The sequence below is a fragment of the Pelophylax lessonae genome (genome assembly GCF_965119305.1).
Source record: "Pelophylax lessonae genome assembly, chromosome: 5".
Taxonomy (NCBI): Eukaryota; Metazoa; Chordata; class Amphibia; order Anura; family Ranidae; genus Pelophylax; species Pelophylax lessonae.
In genome coordinates, this window is record NC_138772.1 from 545,254,258 (window position 1) to 545,281,064 (window position 26,807).

General features: G+C 46.0%; 1 protein-coding gene across 1 annotated transcript in view; it reads left to right on the forward strand.

The window, feature by feature from the left end:
* Positions 1 to 26,807, forward strand: part of NRBP2 (nuclear receptor binding protein 2) — a 192,593-nt gene that overhangs the window by 120,911 nt on the left and 44,875 nt on the right. The window contains exons 7-9 of the mRNA XM_082257597.1: positions 12,337 to 12,360; positions 19,480 to 19,569; positions 21,634 to 21,689. Of these exons, the coding sequence (XP_082113723.1) occupies positions 12,337 to 12,360; positions 19,480 to 19,569; positions 21,634 to 21,689 (170 nt within the window). The remainder of the gene's footprint in view (positions 1 to 12,336; positions 12,361 to 19,479; positions 19,570 to 21,633; positions 21,690 to 26,807) is intronic.

A 26,807-nucleotide genomic window follows, 5' to 3' on the forward strand; every position in this document is an offset into this window, starting at 1 on the left:
AGATAGATAGATAGATAGATAGATAGATAGATAGATAGATAGATAGATAGATAGATAGATAGATAGATAGAATGGATATGTAAGATAGAGTATATACACACACACACAGTATCTCACAAAAGTGAGTACACCCCTCACATTTTTGTAAATATTTTATAATATCTTTCCATGTGACAACACTGAAGAAATGACACTTTGCTACAATGTAAAGTAGTGAGTGTACAGCTTGTATAACAGTGTAAATTTGCTGTCCCCTCAAAATAACTCAACACACAGCCATTAATGTCTAAATCGCTGGCAGTACACACCTAAGTGAAAATGTCCGAATTGGGCCCAATTAGCCACTTTTCTCCCTGGTGTCATGAGACTCGTTAGTGTTACAAGGTCTCAGGTGTGAATGGGGAGCAGGTGTGTTATATTTGGTGTTATCGCTCTCACTCTCTCATACTGATCACTGGAAGTTCAACATGGCACCTCATGGCAAAGAACCCTCTGAGGATGTGAAAAAAAAAACTGTTGCTCTACATAAAGATGGCCTAGGCTATAAGAAGATTGCCAAGACCCTGAAACTGAGATGCAGCATGGGGGCCAAGACCATACAGCGGTTTAACAGGCCAGGTTCCACTCAGAACAGGCCTCGCCATGGTCAACCAAGGAAGTTGAGTGCACGTGCTCAGCGTCATATCCAGAGGTGTCTTTGGGAAATAGATGTATAAGTGCTGCCAGCATTGCTGCAGAGGTTGAAGGGGTGGGGGGGTCAGCCTGTCAGTGCTCAGACCATACGCCACACACTGCATCAAATTGGTCTGCATGGCTGTCGTCCCAGAAGGAAACCTCTTCTAAAGATGATGCACAAGAAAGCCCACAAACAGTTTACTGAAGACAAGCAGACTAAGGACATGGATTACTGGAACCATCTCCTGTGCTCTGATGAAACCAAGATAAACTTATTTGGTTCAGATGGTGTCATGCCGGCGTGTGTGGTGGCAACCAGGTGAGGAGTACAAAGGTGGGAGTGTCATGGTCTGGGGCTGCATGAGTGCTGCCGGCACTGGGGAGCTACAGTTCATTGAGGGAACCATGAATGCCAACATGTACTGTGACATACTGAAGCAGAGCATGATCCCCTCCCTTCAGAGACTGGGCCGCAGGGCAGTATTCCAACATAACGACCCCAAACACACCTCCAAGACGACCACTGCCTTGCTAAAGAAGCTGAGGGTAAAGGTGATGGACTGGCAAAGCATGTCTCCAGATCTAAACCCTATTGAGCATCTGTGGGGCATCCTCAAATGGAAGGTAGAGGAGCGCAAGGTCTCTAACATCCACCAGCTCCGTGATGTCGTCATAGAGGAGTGGAAGAGAACTCCAGTGGCAACCTGTGAAGCTCTGGTGAACTTTGTGCAAAAAGGGTTAAGGCAGTGCCAAGAAATAATGGTGGCCACACAAAATATTCACACTTTGGGCCCAATATGGACATTGTCACTTAGGGGTGTACTCACTTTTGTTGCCAGAGGTTTAGACATTAATGGCTGTGTGTTGAGTTATTTTGAGGGGACAGCAAATTTACACTGTTATACAAGCTGTACACTCACTACTTTACATTGTAGCAAAGTGTCATTTCTTCAGTGTTGTCACATGAAAAGATAGAATAAAAGATTTACAAAAATGTGAGGGGTGTACTCACTTTTGATAGATATACGGTCTCTCTCTCTCTCTTGCTCTCTCTATGTATAATATATATATATGTGTGTATATGTGTGTGTATATATATATATATGTAAAGCAGAAGGGGTTGCAGCCGTGCCTATTTTTAGGCCTCCTACACACTGAGCATTAAAACTGCATTTAGGGGTGTCTGGTATTTGTTCTCATGCCTCTTAACCCCCCTCCATGTTAGCCTACATGTCCATGCACACATAGGTGTTTAGAGGCAGAAAAAAAAACCCCACAGCCTGCGAGTCCAAGAAAACGCATCTAAACGCACATTAACGCATGTAAATAGCATGTAAATGTAATCGCATGTAATGTAAAACGCATGTAAATCGCTTTAGGGTTAATTAATTTCAATATCCAGAATATATTACTACTTCAGCAATTCAGAATCCAGAAACCGCTTCACTCGTCCCCACCCTCTGTCAAACCAAAGGTTACAAAGTAACTAGAGGCCTATAAATCCAGAAACAGGAAGAGATGAAACAATTAGGGAACAAAGTAGCAGTTGAACATCAAAGATATAAATACTAAATTATATAAATCAGTTACAGGTGTCACTGCCAATGTCAGCACAGGATGAGCTTAATATTTCCTTCCTTCAAGAAGAATCTAGAAGGAAGTAACAAATACACAAAAACAAAGATCAAAGTCATGATTCATACCCATAATGTGTTTGCTATTACCAGCACATGGGCACTTCAACAAATATAGAGCATATGTACTCTGACATGTTGGATAGAATGCTTCATACCATCAGGGCTAGAAAAAGCGTCACCCTTGAATGACCTCTTGTTCCAGAATTTGAATGAGACCTAAAAAAAAATGTGGTCAGTGTCCCAGTCCTATTGGTCTGCACACACTATTTTATCCCTGGTAGTAGAATTCTGTCTGAAGGTCTGTATGGGCGAGCTCTGAAATTCTTTGAAATTCTGAAAAGACAAGCAAGAATAACGGAATTTTTGTAAAATCTTACCTGTAAAATTCCTTTCTCTGAGTCCTCCGACAGTCGTCGCCTCTTCATATTCGTCACATATGGGGTATTAGACTTTGCTCCGAAGGAGTAGCTAGGCAACAGAATATGTTAACAATAAAGCTTTTAACATATCCCACCCTCAAGGGGTGGTCCCCTCAGTCAATACCCTCCTACTTCCTGCAACCATATCTCAGTTTTAGTGGAATAGCAGTAGAGTATACATTCAAACCCCAAAAGAGGGGCGGGGGCGGCGACTGTCGGAGGACTCAGAGAAAGGAATTTTACAGGTAAGATTTTACAAAAATTCCGTTTTCTCTTACGTCCTCCGACAGTCGCCGCCTCTTCATATTTGTCACATATGGGGACGTCCCAAAGCAGTGCAAACATGAGGGGTGGGAAACGCATCCGCGCCGAAAGGCAACGCAGTCTCCGCATCAAAGAAGGAACCTTACCAAAGGTAGGAAACCAGCTGGGCAACAGCAAAAAACAAGTGCTCAACAGGAGCAACAACCCAGGAAAAGACAAAAAAACAGGGGATACAAAACTTATCCCAACAGCCAGGAGTCCCCAACAAGGGACCCTAGGGAACAGCCGCACTAAGAACCTTGCGGCCAAAGGAAGCATCCGCCGATGCCTGAACATCTACTTTGTAGAATTTTGTGAAAGTGTGCACGGTCGACCAAGTCGCCGCCTTACACACCTGGGCTACAGAAGCCCCATGACGACAGGCCCAAGACGTACTCAGAGATCTAGTAGAGTGCGCCTTCACAGGCACAGGGGGAACCTTCCCCTGCAAAGCATAGGCCTGTTCAATGGTCTGCCTGATCCATTTGGCGATGGTAGAGGCCGAAGCCGCCATGCCCTTCCGAGGACCCTCTGGAAGAACAAACAAGGAGTCCGTCTTTCGAAAAGACTCAGTCGATTTAAGGTAAACCCTAATCGCCCAAACAACATCCAGAGAGTGTAATCTCACCTCCTTTGGATGTTTAGGCTTCGTGCACAACGAAGGCAAGACAATATCCTCATTAAGATGGAATTCCGAAACTCGTTTCGGAAGAAAAGAAGGATTAGGTCGCAAGACCACCTTATCCAAATGAATAACCAGGTACGGAGACTTGCAGGACAAAGCCGCCAGCTCCGACACTCTGCGAGCCGAAGTGATCGCCACCAAAAAGGCGACCTTTTTGGACAACATAGACAACGAGATCTCCCTGATCTGTTCAAAAGGAGCACGTTGTAACACAGATAGAACGAGATTCAAGTCCCAAGGGGGCAGAGGATCCCGCCTCGGGGGAACCAGATGCCGCACACCCTGAACAAAGGTGCCAACCAATGGGTTGGAAGCCACGGGACGTTGAAACAGAACGGCCAGAGCAGACACCTGACCCTTTATCGTAGCCAGCGCCAAACGCTGATCAACACCCGTTTGAAGGAAAGACAGCACACGGGACACCGAGTACGTGCGGGGTGAAAACCCCCTGGACTCACACCAGGCAAAATAGGCCTTCCAAGTACGGTAATAAACCTTCCCCGAGGAAGACTTCCTCGCGTTGATTAAAGTATGAACGACCTCCGGAGAGAGACCCCTCTCCTTCAGGACCTCGGTCTCAACAGCCAGGCCGTCAAAGCCAGCGACTGTAAAGCAGGATGGTATATCGGTCCTTGAGACAGTAGATCGTCTCGAAGAGGCAGACGCCACGGGGCGTCGACCGCCAGATTCACGAGGTCTGCGTACCAGGACCGGCGAGGCCAGTCCGGTGCCACAAGAATCACCGTGTTGCGTTCCGAATGTAACCTGCGAAGGAACCTGGACAGCAACTGAATCGGTGGAAACGCGTACATCAGCCTGTACTGATGCCACGGGGCCACTAACGCGTCCGACGCGTCTGCCCGAGGGTCGCGCGTCCTTGCCACGAACCTCATCACCTTGTTGTTGAGACGAGACGCGAACAGGTCCACATCTGGAAGACCCCACTTCGCGCACAACATCTGGAAGACAGCCGGATGGAGAGACCATTCCCCCTGATCCAGGGTCTGGCGACTCAGATAGTCTGCCTGCCAGTTCTCCACACCCGGAATGTGAACCGCCGTTATCGCCGGGACATGAGTCTCGGCCCAAGACAGAATGTCGGCCACTTCTCGAGCCGCTCGGGCACTCCTGGTGCCCCCTTGGTGGTTGATGTAGGCCACCGCCGTGGCATTGTCCGTCTGCACCCGAACCGGGCAACCCTGCAGCCGGTCCGTCCAGCGATGAAGACAGAGACTTATCGCACGCAATTCCAGAATGTTGATCGGAAAGGAAGACTCCCCCTCCGACCAAGTCCCCTGAGCGGACAGAACGCCCAGAACACCACCCCAGCCCGACAGGCTGGCATCCGTGGTGATCACCGTCCACGAGATCGGACGAAACGACTTGCCCCCGGACACCAACGGGGACTGGAGCCACCACAGAAGGTTTTCCCTGGTGCGAAGACTCAACGAGATTTGAAGATCCAGAGATTGAGGTCGCCCGTCCCACCTGGACAGGATCTCCCCTTGGAGACCCCGCGTGTGAAACTGGGCGAAAGGAATCGCCTCGAAGGCCGAGACCATCAATCCCAGACATCTCATACACGTCCGCAGAGACGAGTTCGGAACGTCCCTGAGGGACCTGACTTCCTCCCGGAGAGTCCTGAGTTTGTCTTCCGGCAGGAAGACCTTCGCCTGCACCGAGTCCAGTATCATTCCCAGATAGGGGAGACGAACCGACGGACCCAGTGTCGACTTTGGAAAATTTATCGTCCAACCAAACCCCTGCAGAGTTTGCATCGTGACAGACAGGTCCTCCTCCAGACCCTGGCTGGTCGCAGACCGAACCAGAATGTCGTCCAGATACCCCAGGACAGAAACGCCCTGGGCCCTCAATAATGCCAGAACCGGTGCAAGCACCTTGGTGAAGACCCGCGGAGCCGAGGCGAGACCAAAAGGCAACGCCACGAACTGGTAGTGATCCCCCGCAATGGCAAATCGAAGGTACCTCTGATGACCCTCGAATATGGGGATGTGAAGGTACGCATCCTTCAAATCGATGGAGGCCATGAATTCCCCCGGAACCAGGGCAGCCACCACCGACCGCAGGGATTCCATGCGGAACTTGCGAACCCGCACAGAGCGGTTCAGAGCCTTCAAGTCCAGAATCGGACGAACCTTGCCCTCCTTTCTGGGCACGGTGAACAGATTGGAATAAAACCCCCGAAACCTGTCCCGATGAGGCACCGGAACCACCACTCCCTGAGCCCTCAGGTCCCGCACTGCCAGGTGCAGGTCCCGCAAGCGCTCTGGAGACAGCTGAAGATTTGAGGGAAAAAATCTGCTCTCCGGCCGAGAGAGAAACTCGATCTTGTAACCAGATCGAACGATTTCCAGAACCCATCTGTCCCGCACACGGGCCAACCAGGGCTGAAGAAAACCGAGCAAGCGTCCCCCCACCCCAAAACTGGGTGAGGGCGCCCCTTCAGGCCGAACTGTTATGGGCTGCAGGTCCGGATTGGCCGGACTTCTGTTTACCAGACCAGGGCTTCTTCTGAGAGCCTTGACCTTTGAACGGTTTGCCCTTGTAGTGCGGCCGAAAGGCACGAAAGGACCCCTGAGGGGGCCGAAAATTAGCATGCTTCTTCCCAGAAGCCCCCTTAGCCTTGGGGAAATGGGGCAAGAGAGTGCTCTTACCCCCGGTGATCCCCTTAATCAACACATCCAGGGACTCCCCAAAAAGGCAAGACCCATCATAAGGCAGATTGGCTAAGGTCTTACGTGAAGATTGGTCCACCGACCAACATTTTAACCAAACCAGGCGACGAGACAACACCGCCACGCTGTGCACACGTGCAGCCAACGGAATCAGGTCCAGCTCCGCATCACACAGATACATGACACCCTGGTGGATCTGATCCACCATATCCAGGGTCGCCGGCGAGGCCGAATCGGCCACTAGGACGCGCCTAAGCATCTGCGTCCAACTTGCGATCGCCTGGGCCGCCATGAGAGAAGCAAACAGAGCCTTAAGCATAGAACCCGTAACAGAATAAGTATGACGGGCAAGAGACTCCAGTCTCCTATCCGTGGCATCACGGAAAACAGGGGAACCCTCTGCAGGAATCGCAGTGGCTTTGTTCAAAACCGCAATTGCATGATCCACTGGTGGAGGCACACACCACCTTTCATCAGTGGCAGGCGAAAAAGGATAACGCAGCTTGAATTTACTTGGTACCGCAAAAGGTTTGCGCAGATCGCGCCATTGATCCTTAACAGCGCGCTGAAAATCAGCATTGCAGGGAAAAACCTGCGGCGTCCTGCGTTTCCTCTGCGTCCCATAAGCCGCCAAGGCAGCGGGGGGACACACTTCGTCCTGCAAACGCAGCGTTTGCTTAATGGAAGCAATCAACTCATCCATGATTGCAAGCTCTTCAGGCGAGCCAGGGGGAGAATTATCAACCCCCTCAACTTCAGCCTCCACCTCAGACCCCACTAGATCAAGAGAGGAGCGGGACCCCGATAAGGAGGCCCCTGCCATAACAGCCCCATCACCTTCACCCTCAGAATCAGAGGAAAGAGCAACTCTGGGCCTTTTAGTAGATTGAGCAGCCACCAGCATTTGCACCTGAGCAGCAAGGCCAGCCACAATAGTGGCTAAATCCCCCCCTGGGGGGGAAACAGCGGTCCCCTGGCTTTCCACCAATACTGTAGGAAATTTGCCCTCCTGAGAATCCATTGCCCCTGTAATGCCAGACAACCAAGGGTTAACTGCCCCTTTTAAGCAAGCGCGGCAAGCGCAGCCCACCGCACCACACTCAAGCACAATGAGACCCCCACAGGGAATATGCAAACTGAACACAGGCAATGGATAGCAAGAACAGAAGGATAAAACCTAAGGAGACCCTCGCCGCTGCTGCTGCCTCGATCGGTGTTCCTGGAAAGAGGAAGTGATGCTGCCAGGGCGCTCTATGTAAGCCTATGGAGGCTACAAGAAAATGGCCGCCATGCATGTAAACCATGCGGCCGGAGCGGGTGTAGGCAAAATGGCGTCGTTTGGCGCCGAAACCGCCGCTCCACAGTGCATTAAAACACACATTACATGCCAATATCAGAATACATGTCAGATCGCCGCAGCGATCGCTGTATATGCCCAAACATGCCAAAAAAAAAAAAAACATGCCCCACAGCACACAGCTTCTCACACTGACCAGTCTGACACACACAGTGTCATACAGCTCCCCCCCCCCCCCCTTGCAGCCCACAGCATGCAGCCGAGAGATAGGGAGACAAGCAGTGTGAATAAAGGCAGGTTACACAGTCCCAGACTGACACCCCCCCAGACAGACAGATCCCCACATAAATACACTTACCTCACATGGCGTGGGGGACCCGCACAGGCGAACAAGCCGCTGCACATGAGGCAGGGAGAGTCGCTAGTCAAGACGCACAAAATGGGGGTTAAGAAACCGCACAGCGTCCAGTGAGGTAGCCACCTCACCAATCATCCCTGCACCGAACAGGGATGGGTCGTTCACTATGCCAGGAGCGTTACCTGGCTGAACGCTCGATGGCAGACTGGGAAGCCACTGACCCACGACCTGCGACCAGGGGGATCAGCCCGAGACCCAGCCCGCATGATCCTCTTCATCCGAAGAACTAACTAACGCTGACAAAATAACAGCTAAATAAAGGTAGAGAGAAAAACTCAAACAAAATATTAAAAAGAAGAAAGAGTCTGGGACAGAAAGTCCCAGCACAGAGAGAGCCAGCCACTCCTGACAAGCTAGACATTAAAACTGAGATATGGTTGCAGGAAGTAGGAGGGTATTGACTGAGGGGACCACCCCTTGAGGGTGGGATATGTTAAAAGCTTTATTGTTAACATATTCTGTTGCCTAGCTACTCCTTCGGAGCAAAGTCTAATACCCCATATGTGACGAATATGAAGAGGCGGCGACTGTCGGAGGACGTAAGAGAAATCTTAATTATGAAGAGCGTCTGCAATCGCTTGATTTATTCTCCCTGGAGAAGAGACGCCTGAGAGGGGACATGATAGCAATTTATAAATATCTCAATGGTGATCTCAGCATAGAAAAAAAGCTATTCAGTCGAAAGGATTGCATGAGGACTCGGGGGCATACAATGCGATTAGAGGAGAAGCGTTTTAACCTCAGGCAACGTGGGGGGTTCTATACTGTTAGGGCTACAAGATTGTGGAATTCTCTACCACAAGAGGTGGTTTCTGTGGGAAGTATGGTGGCTTTCAAAAGACTCTTAGACGTACATCTCAAGGATCAGAACATTCAGGGGTATGTGAGATGATTACGGCCACCTACACACCTACACAGGTTGAACTGGATGGACGGTTGTCTTTATTCAACCTCAACTACTATGTAACTATGTAACTATAAATACCGGCACATGGACGGAATACCTTTCCATTTCTTCTCCATCTCCAGTTTCGTAATGTCAAGACCGGCAGGGTCCTCAACTATTCTGTACAGTCTAAAAATTTGGCTTTTATCTATTGACCCAAAGGGTGGGATTTACTAAAACTGGAGTACACAGAATCTGGTGCAGCTGTGCATGGTAACCAATATGCTTCTAATTTTAGCTTGTTCATTAAGCTTTGCTGGAAGCTGATTGGTTTCTATGCAGACCCGTAATACACTCTGTGTCAGGGCCGGTGGAAGGATTTTTGCCGCCCCAGGCAAAATAAAAAATTGCTGCCCTCTGGAAAACATATTAGTTTTCCTGGCACTGCAGGATCATGTAGTGCCCCTCTCCCTCCCACCCCCCATCCCAAGTTGCTGAAGGGGTTAAAACCCCTTCAGTGACTTACCACGGCGCTGGGTAAGGCTCTCCTACTCTCCTTTGTCGCGCGTGCGCATTAGGTCTCTCAGCCGGTGGGGGAGACCTAATGCGCATGCGTGGCAACGGCCGCGCATGCGCATTAGACCTCCCCATAGGAAAGCATTATTCACTGCTTTCTTATGGGGATTTCGGAGACACTTGAGCCCTCAGCCCTCACAACATAGCATGGCTTGCTGTGTAGGCGCCGGGTGCAGCAGGATGCCAGCATCCCCTGCAAAGTTGCACCGGCCCTGCTCTGTGTGCACCAGTTTTAGTAAAAGGGGTCGGAAACTGGTAAAAGGCCAAAATTGATATGGATTCCAAACATTTATTCCCTTTTGGGGTATACTGACATTCCTAAATGATGTGTTTATGTGTGTGTTATATACATACACTGTGTACACAATTTTTAGGCAAGTGAGTATTTTGACCAAATCATCATTTTTATGCATTTTGTCCATCTCCAAGCTGTATAAACTTGAATGCTTATTGGATTTAAGTATATTAGGTGATGTGTATTTGTGTAATGAGGGAGGGTGTGGCCTAAGGAGATCAACACCCTATATCAGTGTTTCTCAACCTTTTTTCAGCCAAGGCACCCTTCAAAAACAATGGACAATCTCGAGGCACCCCAATTTAAAATATAAAAGCTATTCTAATATTTTTTAATAATGCAGCAACATTCACAAGTCCAAGTAGGGCACCCGACGTTAGAGGTGATTTATTCTTCCAAAGCAAATACACATTTAAAAAATGGTACTGACTAGTATTCCAGTGTTTCTCTTCTCCCTCAGTTTTTCTCTATCACTCAGCAAATGTGACCCAAACGCTAATGAAGAGGGGAAGGGGAGGGTCAAACAAGGATGCTATGCAGGTGACTGACATCCTCCTTATCAACTGAGGATGCCATTGATCATTAGGACGCAAGCAGCTTGTAGGATGTAATGGTGCACAGTGAAAATCTGTGGCTTAGTGCAGCTAAAAGGGAGCCTTCATCCACACGCCAACTTGTGTACAATTTTTAGGCATTTTGCCAAGGCACCCATAGGTGTACGCAGCCTATTGCGTTAGGGTGTGCACTCCAAAGCTCAAACACATATCCGTGTGTATATACTTATGGTGTCAGTAGGTTAGAGATCGGTGCCTGTAATTTTATTGTTATTTTTTATTCTTTTTTACAATATTATTTTTTTTGTTAGCCCAGTTAGGGAGCTTTGGTGAAATATCAGGGGTCTAAACAGGGGGAATCTGCACCACAAGGAGTGATTAGGGTGTGCCCAGGCACACCTGGCACACCCTGTGCGCACACCTAAGAAGGCACCCCTAAAGAAACCTCAAGGCACCCTGGCGTAAAAAGGCTGGTCTCGACCCCTGATATTTCCCCAAAGCCCCAAAACAGGACTCCTAAAAATAATTGTAAAAAAGTAATAAAAAAAAAATATTGTAGAAAATTATTTAAATATTATTTTAAAAAATTATAAAAAAAAAAACCTACTGACACTTTCCACTGCCCTACTGACAGCAATCTTTACTCTAACCACCGTCCCAAATATACACGCATCCTACTTATCAACTGAGGATGCCATTGGTCATTAGGACGCAAGCAGCTTGTAGGACGTAATAGTGCACAGTGAAAACCCGTGGCTTAGTGTAACTAAAAGGAGCCTTCATCCACACGCCGACTTGTGTACAATTTTTTTGGCAATTTTTAGGCATTTTGCCAAGGCATCCCTGAAGAAACCTTAAGGCACTCCAGGGCGCCCGGGCACCCTGGTTGAAAAAGTCTGGTTTAGACCCCTGATATTTCCCCAACACCCCAAAACAGGGCTCCTAAAATAAGTGTAAAAAGGTAATAAAAAAAATATTGTAAAAAATTATTTTTAAAAAATTGTAAAAAAATTATAAAAAAACTCTAACCACCGTCACAAACATAATTATAATTATTAACACATTATCATGACCTCCAATGTAGTGTGGACCGGTGATAGAAGTACATACTGTAGATACATCAGTTCTCTTTTAGTGGGATGAGAAAAAGACTGAGGTATCTCTGTCCTCCAGTTTCTTTCTCTGTCTCAAAAGTGAGACATCAGGGGTCTATTTAGAGCAGTGTTTCTCAACCTTATTTCAGTCAAGGCGCCCTTCAAAAATGATGGACACTCTCGAGGCAACTAAAAGGGAGCCTTCATCCACACGTCGGCTTGTGTACAATTTTTGGGGCAATTTATAGGCATTTTGCCAAGGCACCCCTGAGGAAACCTCAAGGCACCCTGGTGGAAAAAGGCTGGTTTAGACCCCTGATATTTTACCAAAGCCCCATAACAGGGCACCTAAAAAAATTGTAAAAAAGTAATAAAAAAAATAAAAAATTGTAAAAAATAATTAATTTATTATTTATTTATTTTTTAATTATAAAAAAATATTGACACTGTCCACTGCCCTACTGACAACAATTTTTACTCTACAGACACTGTTCTCCTGATATACACACATGTGTATTTGTGCTCCTGGGGTGCACACCCCAATGCAATAGGCTGTGTACACCAATGGTGGTGGAAATGACCGTTCCTCATTATAATGACCTCCAATGTAGTGTGGACCGGTGATAGAAGTACATACTGTAGATACGTCAGTTCTCTTTTAGTGGGATGGGATTGTTATATTTTCTATGTCTCTGGTTGTACTGCACATCTCTGACTTTACTCATCTCCCCAGCTCTGTGCTCATAACTGTTATTTCCTTCTTTTCTCTCCCTGTCTGGACGTCGCCCCTCCATGATGCAGTCTGGCACCGAGTATTTGCAAACGGTGAGTTGTCTTCATTATGTTAAAGAGACTCTGTATTTTATTGATATGGTTTACCTGTAAAAACCAACCTGGAGACTTCGATGTCAGCGGCCCCAGCAGACTCAGAGCTGTCACTCTATAGCAGTGATGGCCAACCTTGGCATGCCAGATGTTTTGGAACTACATTTCCCATGATGCTCCACTACACTGCAGATGCATTAGCATCATGGGAAATGTAGTTCCCAAACATGTGGGCTGCCAAGGTCCGCCATCACTGCTCTTTAGTATTCCACTTCACTCCTATATAAGGAGAAGTAATAGAGCTGGACCAGCACAGACAGTCCATAAACACTTCCAGAAGAGGAGAGGGCTATGATGTGCAAGGAAGATGGGGGCTGCGCTAGGAAAATGACTCTTCCTGAAGCAGGAGATTGGAGATATGGAGATTTTTAAGTACCGAAGTTTGGCACCATCCCACGAGTGTGTGCAATTTTTAAGCGTGACATGTTGGGTATCTATTTAAAAAAAAAAACATCTTTCACATTATACAAAAAAATTGGCTAACTTTAGTGTTTTTATTTGTTTTTTAATTTATGAAAGTTTTTTTTTTTTTTTAATTGCTGCGCAAATATCATGTGACATAAAAAGTTGCAATAACCACCATTTTATTCTCTAGGGTCTCTGCTAAAAAAACAACATATATAATTTTTAGGGCTTCTGAGTAATTTTCTAGCTAAAAAATTATGATTTTTACATAGAGGAGAGGAGTGCCAGAGTAGGCCCGGTATGGAAGTGGTTAAATACTTGATTTTTTTGAGTTGATGACAAGGTCTCTCCTTTTTACTCCCAGAGCAGTTTTTTTGTGGTTTTTGCACACATGCTCAAAAAAGCATTTTAGCCCTGAAGATCACATAAAACCCCAAAATGATATATTTTCTGAAAGCAGACACCCTAGAAAATAAAATAGTGGTAGTTAAAAAATTTTATGTCACACGATATTAATGTAAAAGTCTAGGAAATGTAAAATTTCCGTAACAAAATACACTAAAGTTAATTTTAGGGCACACAAATAAAATAAATGACCCAATAATTTTGATAACATCTAAGGCGAGTAAAAATAAACCGAATATGTCCCTGCTAAGCAGGGAATGAAAACAACTAGATCCCCAGTAAAAACAGTAACCAGTACACACATAAACACTGGTTAGGCACACGTTTAACCCCTTGATTGCCCTAGATGTTAACCCCTGTCTGCCCAGTGTCAGTAGTACAGTGACAGTGTATATTATTAGCACTGATCACTGTAGTGGTGTCACTGGTGATGTCAGTGGCAGTTAGTTCCCCCTCAACAGTGCCATCTTAAGAGCATTATAGGCCCCCAGGCAATGCATTGCACTGGGGCCCCGCCTACACAATCACCCACGAGAATAAAAATCCAAATTATCGAGAAGGCTAAATTTATTGGTACAGCAGTGCCAGGCTAATGACAGCTTCCAAGTTCGGCGGCTGGGTCCGGTGACCACACACACAGATGGGATTTAGACCGGACTGTCCTCTGTGTGCCTGTTGGCCTAAAAGGAGCGCAGGGCCGACAGGCGCTTGCCACCTGCTAAGTTCGGCAGTGGGATCCACACGGGAATCGGGACTAATGCTTGGCTGGGCCCGGGTCGCTGGCCAGGTGGGGCCCCCGGGCAACTGCCCAGCATGCCCATTCGGTAAGATGGCCCTGCCCCTCAGCGTCAGTTAGTGTCAGATTGCCTGCCACACTATCGCAGTCCCATTAAAAGTCGCTGATTGCCGCCATTACTAGTATAAAAAAATAAAAATTACTATATATATCCCATAGTTTGTAGACGCCATAACTTTCCCACAAACCAATCAATATACACTTTATTGGGATTTTTTTTTTTATACTAAAGACATCTAGCAGAATACATTTTGGCCATTACTTATAAAGAGATTTATTTTATTTTACTTTATTATGGGATATGTTTTATAGCAGAAAGTAAAAAATATTGTTTTTTTTTTCATATTTGTATTTTTTCATTTATATACAGTAATAAAAAAATAAGAATTGCACAGATGATCAAATACCACCAAAAGAAAGCTCTATTTGTGTTAAAAAAAAAAAAATGATACAAATTCGATTTGTGTACAGCGTTGCATGACCGCGCAATTGTCAGTTAAAATAACGGAGTGCGGCATAGCAAGAAATGGCCTGGTTATGAAGGGGTAAAAAATTTTCGGAGCTGAAGTGGTTATTAAATATGTTTCAGTGATTTTACCAACAACTGGAAGTCAGAATTCATCTCTCCTTATAAATAATGAAGCTGTCATTATTTGATGGGTGCAGTTCTGCAATGGTAGAGGAAAGTTCCCGAGAAATGGGTCAGAAGGAATTCTCGTCTTCAGAGCTCATGAAACGCAGACCAGCCCAGCAGAAATTTAATTAATCTCAGAGTCAGCAGATCTGCGCATTTAATGAGAGAATATCAGCTAAAGGAGTATTAGAGAGAGGAAGGAACAGCCTGGGCAGCAAGGAGGGAGGGAGAGGGGGCAAAGTGATGGGAACTGGAAGATGGGAGACTATCTGTCATCTATATCCAACCATTAGTAGGCTGTACTGGGACAATGTGTTTTGTGGCAAGACGATGATGCCAAAGTGCCCCTTCCTGCTCTATACACTTTATTGGTCACCTGCTCATCACACCTTTACAAGCTTGTAGGGCATTCTATTCCAAAACCATGCCCAATAATATAGAGCAGTGATGGCGAACCTTGGCACCCCAGATGTTTTGGAACTACATTTCCCATGAAGCTCAACTACACTGCAGAGTGCATGAGCATCACGGGAAATGTAGTTCCAAAACATCTGGGGAGCCAAGGTTCGCCATCACTGATATAGAGGTTCCTACCTTTGCTGCTATAACAGCCTCCACTCTTCTGGGGAGGCTTTCCACAAGATTTTGGGGTGTGGATCACCACGCTGACATGAAATTGTTGGACATCCTATTCCAAAACCATGACCATTATCATAGAGTGGCTATAAGAGCTTCCACTCTTCTGGGAAGGCTTTCCACAACTCGACTTTGGAGTGTTTCTCTAAAGCCTCGTACACACGCGTCGAAATTAGGCTGGGAATTTTCGTCCGACGACCGATCTGCCGATTTTCGGCTTGTTAGTATGATGCTTCCGACAACCGACTCCGACTTTTCGGCCGAATAAAATCTGGTGTGCAGACTATAAAATTTTTGTCCGCCGTCAAAACACGGCCGATTTTCGTGCAGTCAGTACAGATTTCGACAGGGAAAAATCTATTGAGCAAGTCTGGGCATGCTCAGAGAAGAAAGAACACAAAGAATTCAAACCAACACATGACATCACTTCTGAAGTAGAATTTTGTCGTGCGGGAAAATTTGTGTGCAGTCTAGGCACATTCCAACCAACAAAACACCACTCTGGACAAAAGACGGACGATCGGTCGGCCGATAATTGTTGCGTGTGTACTAGGCTTAAGGATTTGTATTAATCTGGGAGGTCAGGTACTGATGTTGGACCATGGCCATTATTATGGAGTTGGCTACACCTTTGTGGCTGGAAGAGCCACCACTCATCTAGGAAGGCTTTTCACATGACCTTAGAGTGGCCTTTCTCAACCAGTGTTCCATGGAACCCTAGGGTTCCTCCAGAAGTAGGTAGGTGTTCCGGGAGTGAGGTGGCTCCAATGGAGACTTGGAAAGCCAAAAAGAGTAAAAGAACATTAACTCCAGAAATAAAACACAAGGACGAGAAAGGAGGAAATAAAAAAATATTTGAAAAGGATGAGTAAACCTAAAATACATAAAGTAGGAATCGACCACCCCATTTTGAAAAAATGTCATATATTTACCGCTTTTTTGATCTTGGCTCACAGTCTGCTGTTACATGGCAAAATTCTGGGTTAATAATATGGGATTACTGAGCAGGACTTCGAAGCACAATATATCTACTTTGTAAGGGGAGGATGGCATTTTCCCTAACCTTCCCCCCACACCATGACCACCACCCAATCACTTGTTTGTGGCTTTACCAGCCTCCCCTCTCCTTTGAAGGCTTTCTACAAGACTTTGTAGTTCGAAAACCTGACCATCACACCCATATGAAATTGTTGGACATCCTATTCCAAAACCATGGTCATCATTATTATGGAGTTGGCTATATCTTTGCGGCTATAAGAGCCTCCACTCTTCTGGGAAGGCTTTCCACAGCACAGGATTTTGGAGTGTGGACACCTGATGATCACAATTATATGAGATTGTTGGACATCCTGTTTCAAAACCATGGCCATTAATTAGGAGCTGGTTACTCCTTTGTGGCTATAATAGCCTCCACTCTTCTAGGAAGGCTTTACACAAACTTATCAAGTGTGAACTGACCATCACACCTTAATGAGATTGTTGGACATACTATTCCAAAACCATGGCCATTATTATGGAGTTGGCTACCCCTTTGTGGCTACAACAGCCTCCACTCTTCTGGGAAGGCTTTCCACAAGACTTTGGAGTGTTTCTCTAAGGATTTGTATTCATCTGGGAGGTCAGGTGCTGATGTTGGATGAGGAGACCTGGCTCACCATCAGCATTCCAACTTATCTCAAAGGTGTTCAGTAAGGTTCAGGTCAGGGCTTTGTGCAGGACACTCAAGTTCCTCCCCACTAAACTGGTCAAACCATGTCTGTATGGAGCTGGCTTTGTACACAGGGGCACAGTCATGCTGGAGCAGAAAAGGGTCTTCACTAAGGGTTATCACAAGATTGGAGGAGCACAGTTGTCTACAATGTGTTTGTACTGTATCCTGTAGAATAACCAGTAGCCACCAGTGGCTACTGTTAATACTACAACATACAAAGCCATTTTAGACAATCAAAACACCTGATCTCTAAATTTTGGAGGGGGTCCCGATTCTTTTGGCTATATTGTGCATGAAAGGTCTATGTCTTTAGAGACACATTACATAGGACCTTCTAAATATAGTTTCAAAATATACAGAAACATTAGGCCCACAGGGAACAAGACTGAATGAGACAGACACAAGAGGTGATAGAGATTCACCAAGAAAGTCTTCATTGGAAGGGACACTGCATTGTTCAGTGCTGTCCTTGCTGTCCTTCTTTCCTGAAACAAGAATACAGATTGGGAATCTGGCCTCCATTGGCTTCATACTTCCTCTGGATCTCTAGATACAAGAGCATGGATAAAGATGACTGCCCAAGGTTTTTAGAAGTCCATAAAGCAGCCTTTCTCAGCCTTTTCAACACAGTGGAACCCTTGAAATAACTTTCCAGTCTCAGGGAACCCCTACTAAAAATTACTATATCTACAACCCATGATACATTGGTGTGATGGTCCATTGGAGAAATTCTCCTTGCACTTGTGGTCATTGGGAAGAATCCCCCCCTTACAGATAGCAGAAAATATCAGTGGTGTCAGTAAGAAACTTATCAGAGAGACAGATATTGCTCAAGGAACCCAAAGCAACCTCTAGAGCAGGCATGTCCAACCTGCGGCCCGGGGGCCACATGCAGCCCAGAACCCCAGGCAATGCGGCCCACTGCCCCCTGCCAATTTCTTTTCTTTTGCTGGGAGGGAAGGAAGTCAGGTTGGGGGCATGGCCACAGCGGCTTCCAACTAATGGTAGGCAGAGGCTGCTTTGGAGGGGAGGGGGGGGGCGAGCATGTGGAGTGTTTCTGACTCTTACCACCATGACCACTTCAAATCACTTAAGTGGTCATGATGGTTAGAGTGTTTCTTTAATATCTCTCAGAAGAATAAACCTCTGTATACTGATTCCATTTCATTTCATCATCCTCTAGTTGTGTTAAATTAGTGCGGGGGGGGGGGGGCGGCGGCGTGGGAAGGGCGCGGCGGCATTTTATTACTTATATACCTTAACTATAGTATATATTTTTTATGCGGCCCGAGAAAATTTCTCTACACTCAATGTGGCCCAGAGAAGCCAAAAGGTTGGACACCCATGATCTAGAGGAACCCTAGGATTTTATGGAACCCTAATTGAGAAACCTTGTCCTAGAGTAAGACACCTGCTGCCATATTGCTCTCCTGACAGATTCCCTTTACAGCCTAAAGGCTCGTACACACTTGACGGAAATCGGACAAAATATCCTCCGATTTTTCTCTCTCTTGCTCAGCGTTCATAACCGTTTTTAGTTGACAGTGCATAAATACTCACGAAATTTCTCGTCCGATTTTTTTTTTGGTACATTTGTTCCTAGACTTCCGGGTTGTCACCAACTTCAGATCATGCGCGGTCTTTCGTATCCGATTTTTCACGGACGTACTGCATACACATTAAACGAAAATTAGTTGTCTGGGGACGGACGATAAAAATTTGGTCCCTCCGTTTTTTTTTTCGTTGAAAATGTCGGCATCGGGTGCCGAAAGTTGTGTACACACTAGCCGAAAATCGTACGATTTTACCTCGGACGGGAATTTTTTCGGCAGATTTTCTACTAGTGTGTACCCTACTTTAGAAGGCTAGTCAGTGCCTGACGGCAGGGGTAAAGGAGCTGCAGGGAGAAGGGTGCTGCATGAGAGCAATCCTGGACATGATGGACAGAAATTATGACCCGTTGTGTTAAACTTTTCAACTTTTAAAATATTTATTTATGAAAATCTCTGAGAACTCTTTTATGTACTCCCAGTCTGTGTTTACTAAGCTTCTAACAAGCATAACACAGCAGAGCATGTAAATGGGACTGAGGGACGGGGATGGCGCTGACCAGGTTCCTGACACAGTGCCTGCCATTGTCCCATTCTGCAGTTAGTTACATAAGGGAGGAAATTCATGAAAGCTGAAGCTGATTGTCGGCCCACACGGCTCAGAACAATGACGATCTGTGCGCTTCTCGCTCGCCAAGTATTCCGGGTAACCTTCCAACGTCCTACAGAGGGCTGCACAAATTTTATTCATCACATTTTTGGTGTATCTGACCATTTCCTACCCCCACTCCTGAGATTGGCTTGCAATGTGCAATATTTATTCAAAGTAAAAAATTCTATTTTCATTCCTCAGCGGCATGTTTGTGATTTTCTAAGGAACATTTCAGTTGCTAATTTTAGTCCGTTTTATTTATATTCTCAGAGCTTCCTATGCCGGATCATCTCCGGACTCCTCTGAAGACGCAGAAAGAGGAACATCGAACGCTCCATTTCTTCCCTCCAGAGTACGGCTGTAAGAGAAAAGAACAACCATCCCTAAACATACCTTGTGCATTGCTGCCCGCTCCATACTGAGCCTATACCTAATGTGTGCATTGCTGCCTGCTGAAAAATGAGCCTATACATAATGTGTGCATTGCTGCCTGCTCCATATTGATCCTATACATAATGTGTGCATTGCTGCCTGCTCCATACTGAGCCTATACATAACATGTGCATTGCTGCCTGCTCCATACTGAGCCTATACATAATGTGTGCATTGCTGCCTGCTCCATACTGAGCCTATACATACCGTGTGCATTGCTGCCTGCTCCATACTGAGCCTATATCTAATGTGTGCATTGCTGCCTGCTCCATACTGAGCCTGTACATACCATGTGCATTGCTGCCTGCTCCATACTGAGCCTATACATAATGTGTGCATTGCTGCCTGCTCCATACTGAGCCTATACATAATGTGTGCATTGCTGCCTGCTCCACACTGAGCCTATACATAATGTGTGCATTGCTGCCTGCTCCATACTGAGCCTATACATAATGTGTGCATTGCTGCCTGCTCCATACTGAACCTATACATACCGTGTGCATTGCTGCCTGCTCCATACTGAGCCTATACATAATGTGTGCATTGCTGCCTGCTCCATACTGAGCCTATACATAATGTGTGCATTGCTGCCTGCTCCATACTGAGCCTATACATAATGTGTGCATTGCTGCCTGCTCCATACTGAGCCTATAGATAATGTGTGCATTGCTGCCTGCTCCATACTGAGCCTATAGATAATGTGTGCATTGCTGCCTGCTCCATACTGAGCCTATATATAACATGTGCATTGCTGCCTGCTCCATACTGAGCGTATACATTCCATGTACATTGCTGCCTGCTCCATACTGAGCCTATACATACTGTGTGCATTGCTGCCTGCTCCATACTGAGCCTATACATACTGTGTGCATTGCTGCCTGCTCCATACTGAGCCTATACATACCGTGTGCATTGCTGCCTGCTCCATACGGAGCCTATACATACCGGTGTACTTTGCTGCCTGCTTCATACTGAGCCTATACATACCATGTTCATTGCCGCCTGCTCCATACTGAGCCTGTACATACCGTGTGCTTTGCTGCCTACTCCATAATGAGCCTATGCATACTATGTGCATTGCTGCCTGCTCCATACTGAGCCTAAACATAACATGTGCATTGTTGCCTGCTCCATACTGAGCCTGTACATAACATGTGCATTGCTGCCTGCTCCATGCTGAGCCTGTGCATACCGTGTGCACTGCTGCCTGCTACATACCCAACCTGTACATACAGTACGGTGTGCACTGCTGCCTGCTTCATACTGTGCCTGTGCATACCGTGTGCATTGCTGCCTGCTCCATACTGAGCCTATACATACTGTGTGCATTGCTGCCTGCTCCATACTCTACCTATACATACCGTGTGCCCTGCTGCATGCTCTATACAGAGCTCTCTACATACTGTGCATTCTGCTGCCTGCTCCCACCCCTCTATACATAGCACCATACATACCATATATACTAGTACTGCTTGCTTTTACCACCCTCCATACACAGCACCGTAAATACCTTATATACTTATACTGCCTGCTCCTACCACCCTCCATACATATCACCGTACATACCATATATACTACTACTGCCTGCTCCTACCACCATCTATAAACAGCACAGTACATACCATATATAAAATTACTGCCTGCTCATACCACCCCCCATACACAGCGCCATACATACCATATATGCTACTGCCTGCTCCTACCACCATCTATACACAGCACAGTACATACCATATATACAATTACTGCCTGCTCATACCACCTTCCATACACCGCACCGTACATACCATAAATATTCTACTGTCTGCTCCTACCACCCCCCATACACAGCGCCATACATACCATATATGCTACTGCCTGCTCCTACCAACCCTCTATACATAGCACCTATCTTCCAGCCAGTCATACCTATTAAGTTTTGGAATTTCAGTATTATTTTGGTACTGCCTATCTTGCTTTGCTCCTCTCTGATGATTTCCATCTTTCCCCCAGCTATAGAAGAGTGTACCGCTGTGGATATCTTCTCGTTCGGGATGTGTGCTCTTGAGGTGAGTCCTCTTTTGTCTGCAGATCTCACAAAAACTGAGAGCATCATAAGGTTTTCAAAAACTCCAAAAGGCTGAAAGACCATTGTGGGTACAATATAGAGGGATCTGCCTGTGCTTAGTCTGCACAGGTCACCACCATCTGTGAGTCCGAGAATGAAGAGTCGTAGGTGGCAACCTCTACTTCTCAGATGTCCCTCATTTGGCCAATGCCAAGGTTGGCGGTGTCTCAAGATATGGAAATCACTTTAAGCGCTGTACCCCCATTTGTTTGCTTTATATTTTCTTTTTAGTGAAAAAGATTTGGTATAGCAGCTTTTATTTATATCTATACATTTGCATTCATTTTTCGTATGCGCTGATTCACACATTACACACAGTTATATGGAAATTACTGTTCAGGTCACCGACTGCCTATGTCTGAACATCAGTTCCCAAGGTACTCTGGCAGATATGATGTGACCAATGCCAAGGCACTGGTCATGTGTTACTATTACAGGATATATAGGCCTATTTTGTTTGGTTTTTAGGCCAAGTTCTACAACAAATGTGGTTTCATTTACACTATGAGGAAAGTACAACGTATTACCTGTGAGTGCCCATATTGAGTTATTGGTGCAGTTTTAGCCTTAAAAGACAACTGTACTTTGGTGCAGCCTCCCTGGTAAAATAATTTCAGTGATCCCAATTGTGCAGCCCATACACAGCCTATGCATTGATAATTTCCCACCAGGTCCTCTATCTACTTTGGCTCCATTCATTCCTATCTGCGTGCCATACACTGCTGGGTAACTGAAGGGTACCATGAGTTCAGCTCCCCCATAGGAATGAATAGGGCACACATGCAAAGCAGGAATGTATCTGACGGGGGTATTTGTATTGTAAAATTTTGTGGATCTGGGAAGGGCCATAAAGATCACTGGAGCAGGGAGGAAGGTAAGTATTTTACAAGGCAGGCTGCTCTAAGGGGGTGGAGGGATTAATTAAAGGACATCTGTGCCATAGATATCCTTTAATTTAAAGCTGTAAGGCTGAATTCTAAATTAGACAAAATCTACTCTTGCATTGAACCACCCCCAACCCCCCCCCCCCTCCCAGGGCAACCAGGGCCCAGAGGTCTTTAGCGAGTACACTGTGTTCAACCAGTCACAGGGATTGAGTGAAGCTTCCGCAGCCAGGAATAAGGCTTTACACCTTATCCATGTACCCCTAGACTAAATAAGCATATTACCTTTTAATCTGGGGAGGGAAACCCACCGTAAGGGTGAATTTTTTTCTAATTCACAGAGTTCAGTTTTAACTGATAACTGTATCTTTAACACAATTGTTCTTTCCTTAACCCCCCAAATGCCTGGCGTTCGCTTTTCCCAGAAGTCTCAGAGTTGAGCTTCAAATCCATTTTTGAATTTCAAATTTGTACAAGCTTGCTCCTAGCATATCTGTGTTAATATCTATAATAAAGAGATTTGTAGAGAAGCTACTAGAGGGAGCTCTCCACTGACTTTGTCCCTTTATTAAAGATACACTTTTACCTCGCACAAGGAAAGTCCCCCCCCCCCCCCCCCGTTAAAACCCTACATTCACCGTATCTGCTCTTTCGAAGTTTCTTTGCAGCTGGCTCTGAATTTAGCTGTGACACAGAGAAGTGTCACTCTCCCGGTAATGTGACAGTGCTTGTGCCCACCAATTGGATGTAGTGCTCAGGCACCATAACGGGTGCAAGTCACATGCTTCCCTATACCCAGAAATAGTGGGTATTTCCTGAAGCATCAGAGGAGGAAGGAACAGCAAGAAATCACTGGGAATAAGGGGGTTGATAGACAGGGACTGACTGGCAACATTCAGCCCAGGGGGCAAGTACAATCAAGAGGCCCATGGTGCAGCGACTCAGCCTCCCTCCCTCTTCTCGACCTCCTTCTGACCCCCATTCCAGGCTTCTTCTCCAGGTACTCTCTACCCACCGGCTGAATCCAGGTTTCCAACCTGGCCAGCAGGGGGCGGTTGAGGGGAGCTGAAAAAGCTCGGCTGGGGCTTGGAGGGGGAGAGTCTCCAGTGGGGCATAGAACCGGCTTCTGCTCAGACACAGTTTACACCATCCATGCTGGAGGGGCTGCGCTCTGTCCTTGTCTTCAACCTGCACTCAGTAGGTCAGCAGTGGGGACTTTTTACTTCTCTTCACCAGCAATCATTTAGGCATGTCTGTGGCAGGGCATCAGAGCGGCCCAGGGGGCAATTTACCCCCTGCTCCCTGGCTCAGTCCTCCCCTGTTGATGGATGTCCTTTGCAGAAATATTGTCCCTTTTTTTTCCTGCATGGGCAAGGTGTCAGTGTCACATCAACTGCAAGGCCCACCCCTGGCCTCTGGATAGGGGTTCTCCTGACACCTCGATAGGAGCCCACCTGACTCCTTGGGTGATACCTCCTGTCTCCAATATGGGAGCTGTCCCCAAAATGGGATCCCTTAGCTATACTCAGACGTGAGTATATAGCAGCCCTGCGCACCTGTGTACTCAAGCCGGGTACCACTACCAACCTAGCGGGTTGACTGAAAAAAAAAACTGTTAGCTCCGGTCGGAGCCACTGTACTGACATTAGTACAGCGATCTCCCCCACTGAGCTGTCTGTGTTCTTAGAGGGTGGACACAGTGGAAGCCAATCAGTGGGTCCGGGACTCGCCAATCGTTCGTGAGAGGGGCAGATGTAAACAATGGCAAATCGCTGTTCTGTCAGAGAAGAAGATGGAGATCTTGTGTTTCTGCTAAGCAGAAACATGGATTTCTGTCTTTTTCCAGTTAAGCCACTCCCACACAGTTATCAAGCCCTCCCTAGGAGCACACTTAACGCTTAGATCACCCCTGATGTTAACCCCTTCCCAGCCAGCGTCATTAGTACAGTAACAGTGCATTTTTTTAGCACTGATCACTGGTCCCCAAAAATTGTCACTTGGTGTCAGATTTTTCCACCGCAATGTCGCAGTCCCGCTAAAAATCGCTGATCGCCGGCATTACTAGTAAACTAAATAAATAAAAAAAAAAAATTCATAAATCTATGCCATCGTTTGTAGACACTATAACTTTTGCGCAAACCGATCAATATACAGTGGGTACGGAAAGTATTCAGACCCCCTTAAATTTTTCACTCTTTGTTATATTGCAGCCATTTGCTAAAATCATTTAGGTTCATTCTTCTTCCTCATGAATGTACACATAGCACCCCATACTGACAGAAAAACACAGAATTGTTGACATTGTTGCAGATTTATTAAAAAAGAAAAACTGAAATATCACATGGTCCTAAGTATTCAGACCCTTTGCTCAGTATTTAGTAGAAGCCCCCTTTTGATCTAATACAGCCAGGAGTCTTTTTGGGAAAGATGCAACAAGTCTTTCACACCTGGATTTGGGGATCCTCTGCCATTCCTCCTTGCAGATCCTCTCCAGTTCTGTCAGGTTGGATGGTAAATGTTGGTGGACAGCCATTTTTAGGTCTCTCCAGAGATGCTCAATTGGGTTTAAGTCAGGGCTCTGGCTGGGCCATTCAAGAACAGTCACGGAGTTGTTGTGAAGCCACTCCTTCGTTATTTTAGCTGTGTGCTTAGGGTCATTGTCTTGTTGGAAGGTAAACCTTCGGCCCAGTCTGAGGTCCAGAGCACTCTGGAGAAGGTTTTTGTCCAGGATATCCCTGTACTTGGCCGCATTCATCTTTCCCTCGATTGCAACCAGTCGTCCTGTCCCTGCAGCTGAAAAACACCCCCACAGCATGATGCTGCCACCACCATGCTTCACTGTTGGGACTGTATTGGACAGGTGATGAGCAGTGCCTGTTTTTCTCCACACATACCGCTTAGAATTAAGGCCAAAAAGTTCTATTTTGGTCTCATCAGACCAGAGAATCTTATTTCTCACCATCTTGGAGTCCTTCAGGTGTTTTTTAGCAAACTCCATGCGGGCTTTCATGTGTCTTACACTGGGGAGAGGCTTCCGTCGGGCCACTCTGCCATAAAGCCCCGACTGGTGGAGGGCTGCAGTGATGGTTGACTTTCTACAACTTTCTCCCATCTCCTGACTGCATCTCTGGAGCTCAGCCACAGTGATCTTTGGGTTCTTCTTTACCTCTCTCACCAAGGCTCTTCTCCCCCGATAGCTCAGTTTGGCCGGACGGCCAGCTCTAGGAAGGGTTCTGGTCGTCCCAAACATCTTCCATTTGAGGATTATGGAGGCCACTGTGCTCTTAGGGACCTTAAGTGCAGCAGAAATCTTTTTGTAACCTTGGCCAGATCTGTGCCTTGCCACAATTCTGTCTCTGAGCTCTTCAGGCAGTTCCTTTGACCTCATGATTCTCATTTGCTCTGACATGCATTGTGATCTGGAAGGTCTTATATAGACAGGTGTGTGGCTTTCCTAATCAAGTCCAATCAGTATAATCAAACACAGCTGGATTCAAATGAAGGTGTAGAACCATCTCAAGGATGATCAGAATAAATGGAAAGCACCTGAGTTAAATATATGAGTGTCACAGCAAAGGGTCTGAATACTTAGGACCATGTGATATTTCAGTCTTTCTTTTTTAATAAATCTGCAACAATGTCAACAATTCTGTGTTTTTCTGTCAGTATGGGGTGCTATGTGTACATTCATGAGGAAGAAGAATGAACCTAAATGATTTTAGCAAATGGCTGCAATATAACAAAGAGTGAAAAATTTAAGGGGGTCTGAATACTTTCCGTACCCACTGTACACTTATTGGGATATATTTTTACCAAAAATATGTAGCAGAATACATATTTGCCTAAATTGATGAATACATTTGATTTTTTAATTTTTTTTTTATTGGGCATTTTTTATAGTATAAAGTATAAAATACAGTTTGTTTGTTTTTTTTTTTTCAAAATTGTCTGTCCTATTTTTTTGTATATAGCACAAAAAATAAAAACTGCAGAGGTGATCAAATACCACCAAAAGAAAGCTCTATTTGTGGGGAAAAAAAAAGGACATCAATTTTATATGGGTACAGCGTCGCATGACCGCGCAATTGTCAGTTGAAGTATTGCAGTAGCGTATCGCAAAAAATGGCCTGGTCATGAAGGGGGGTAAACCTTCTGGGGCTGAAGTGGTTAAAGTG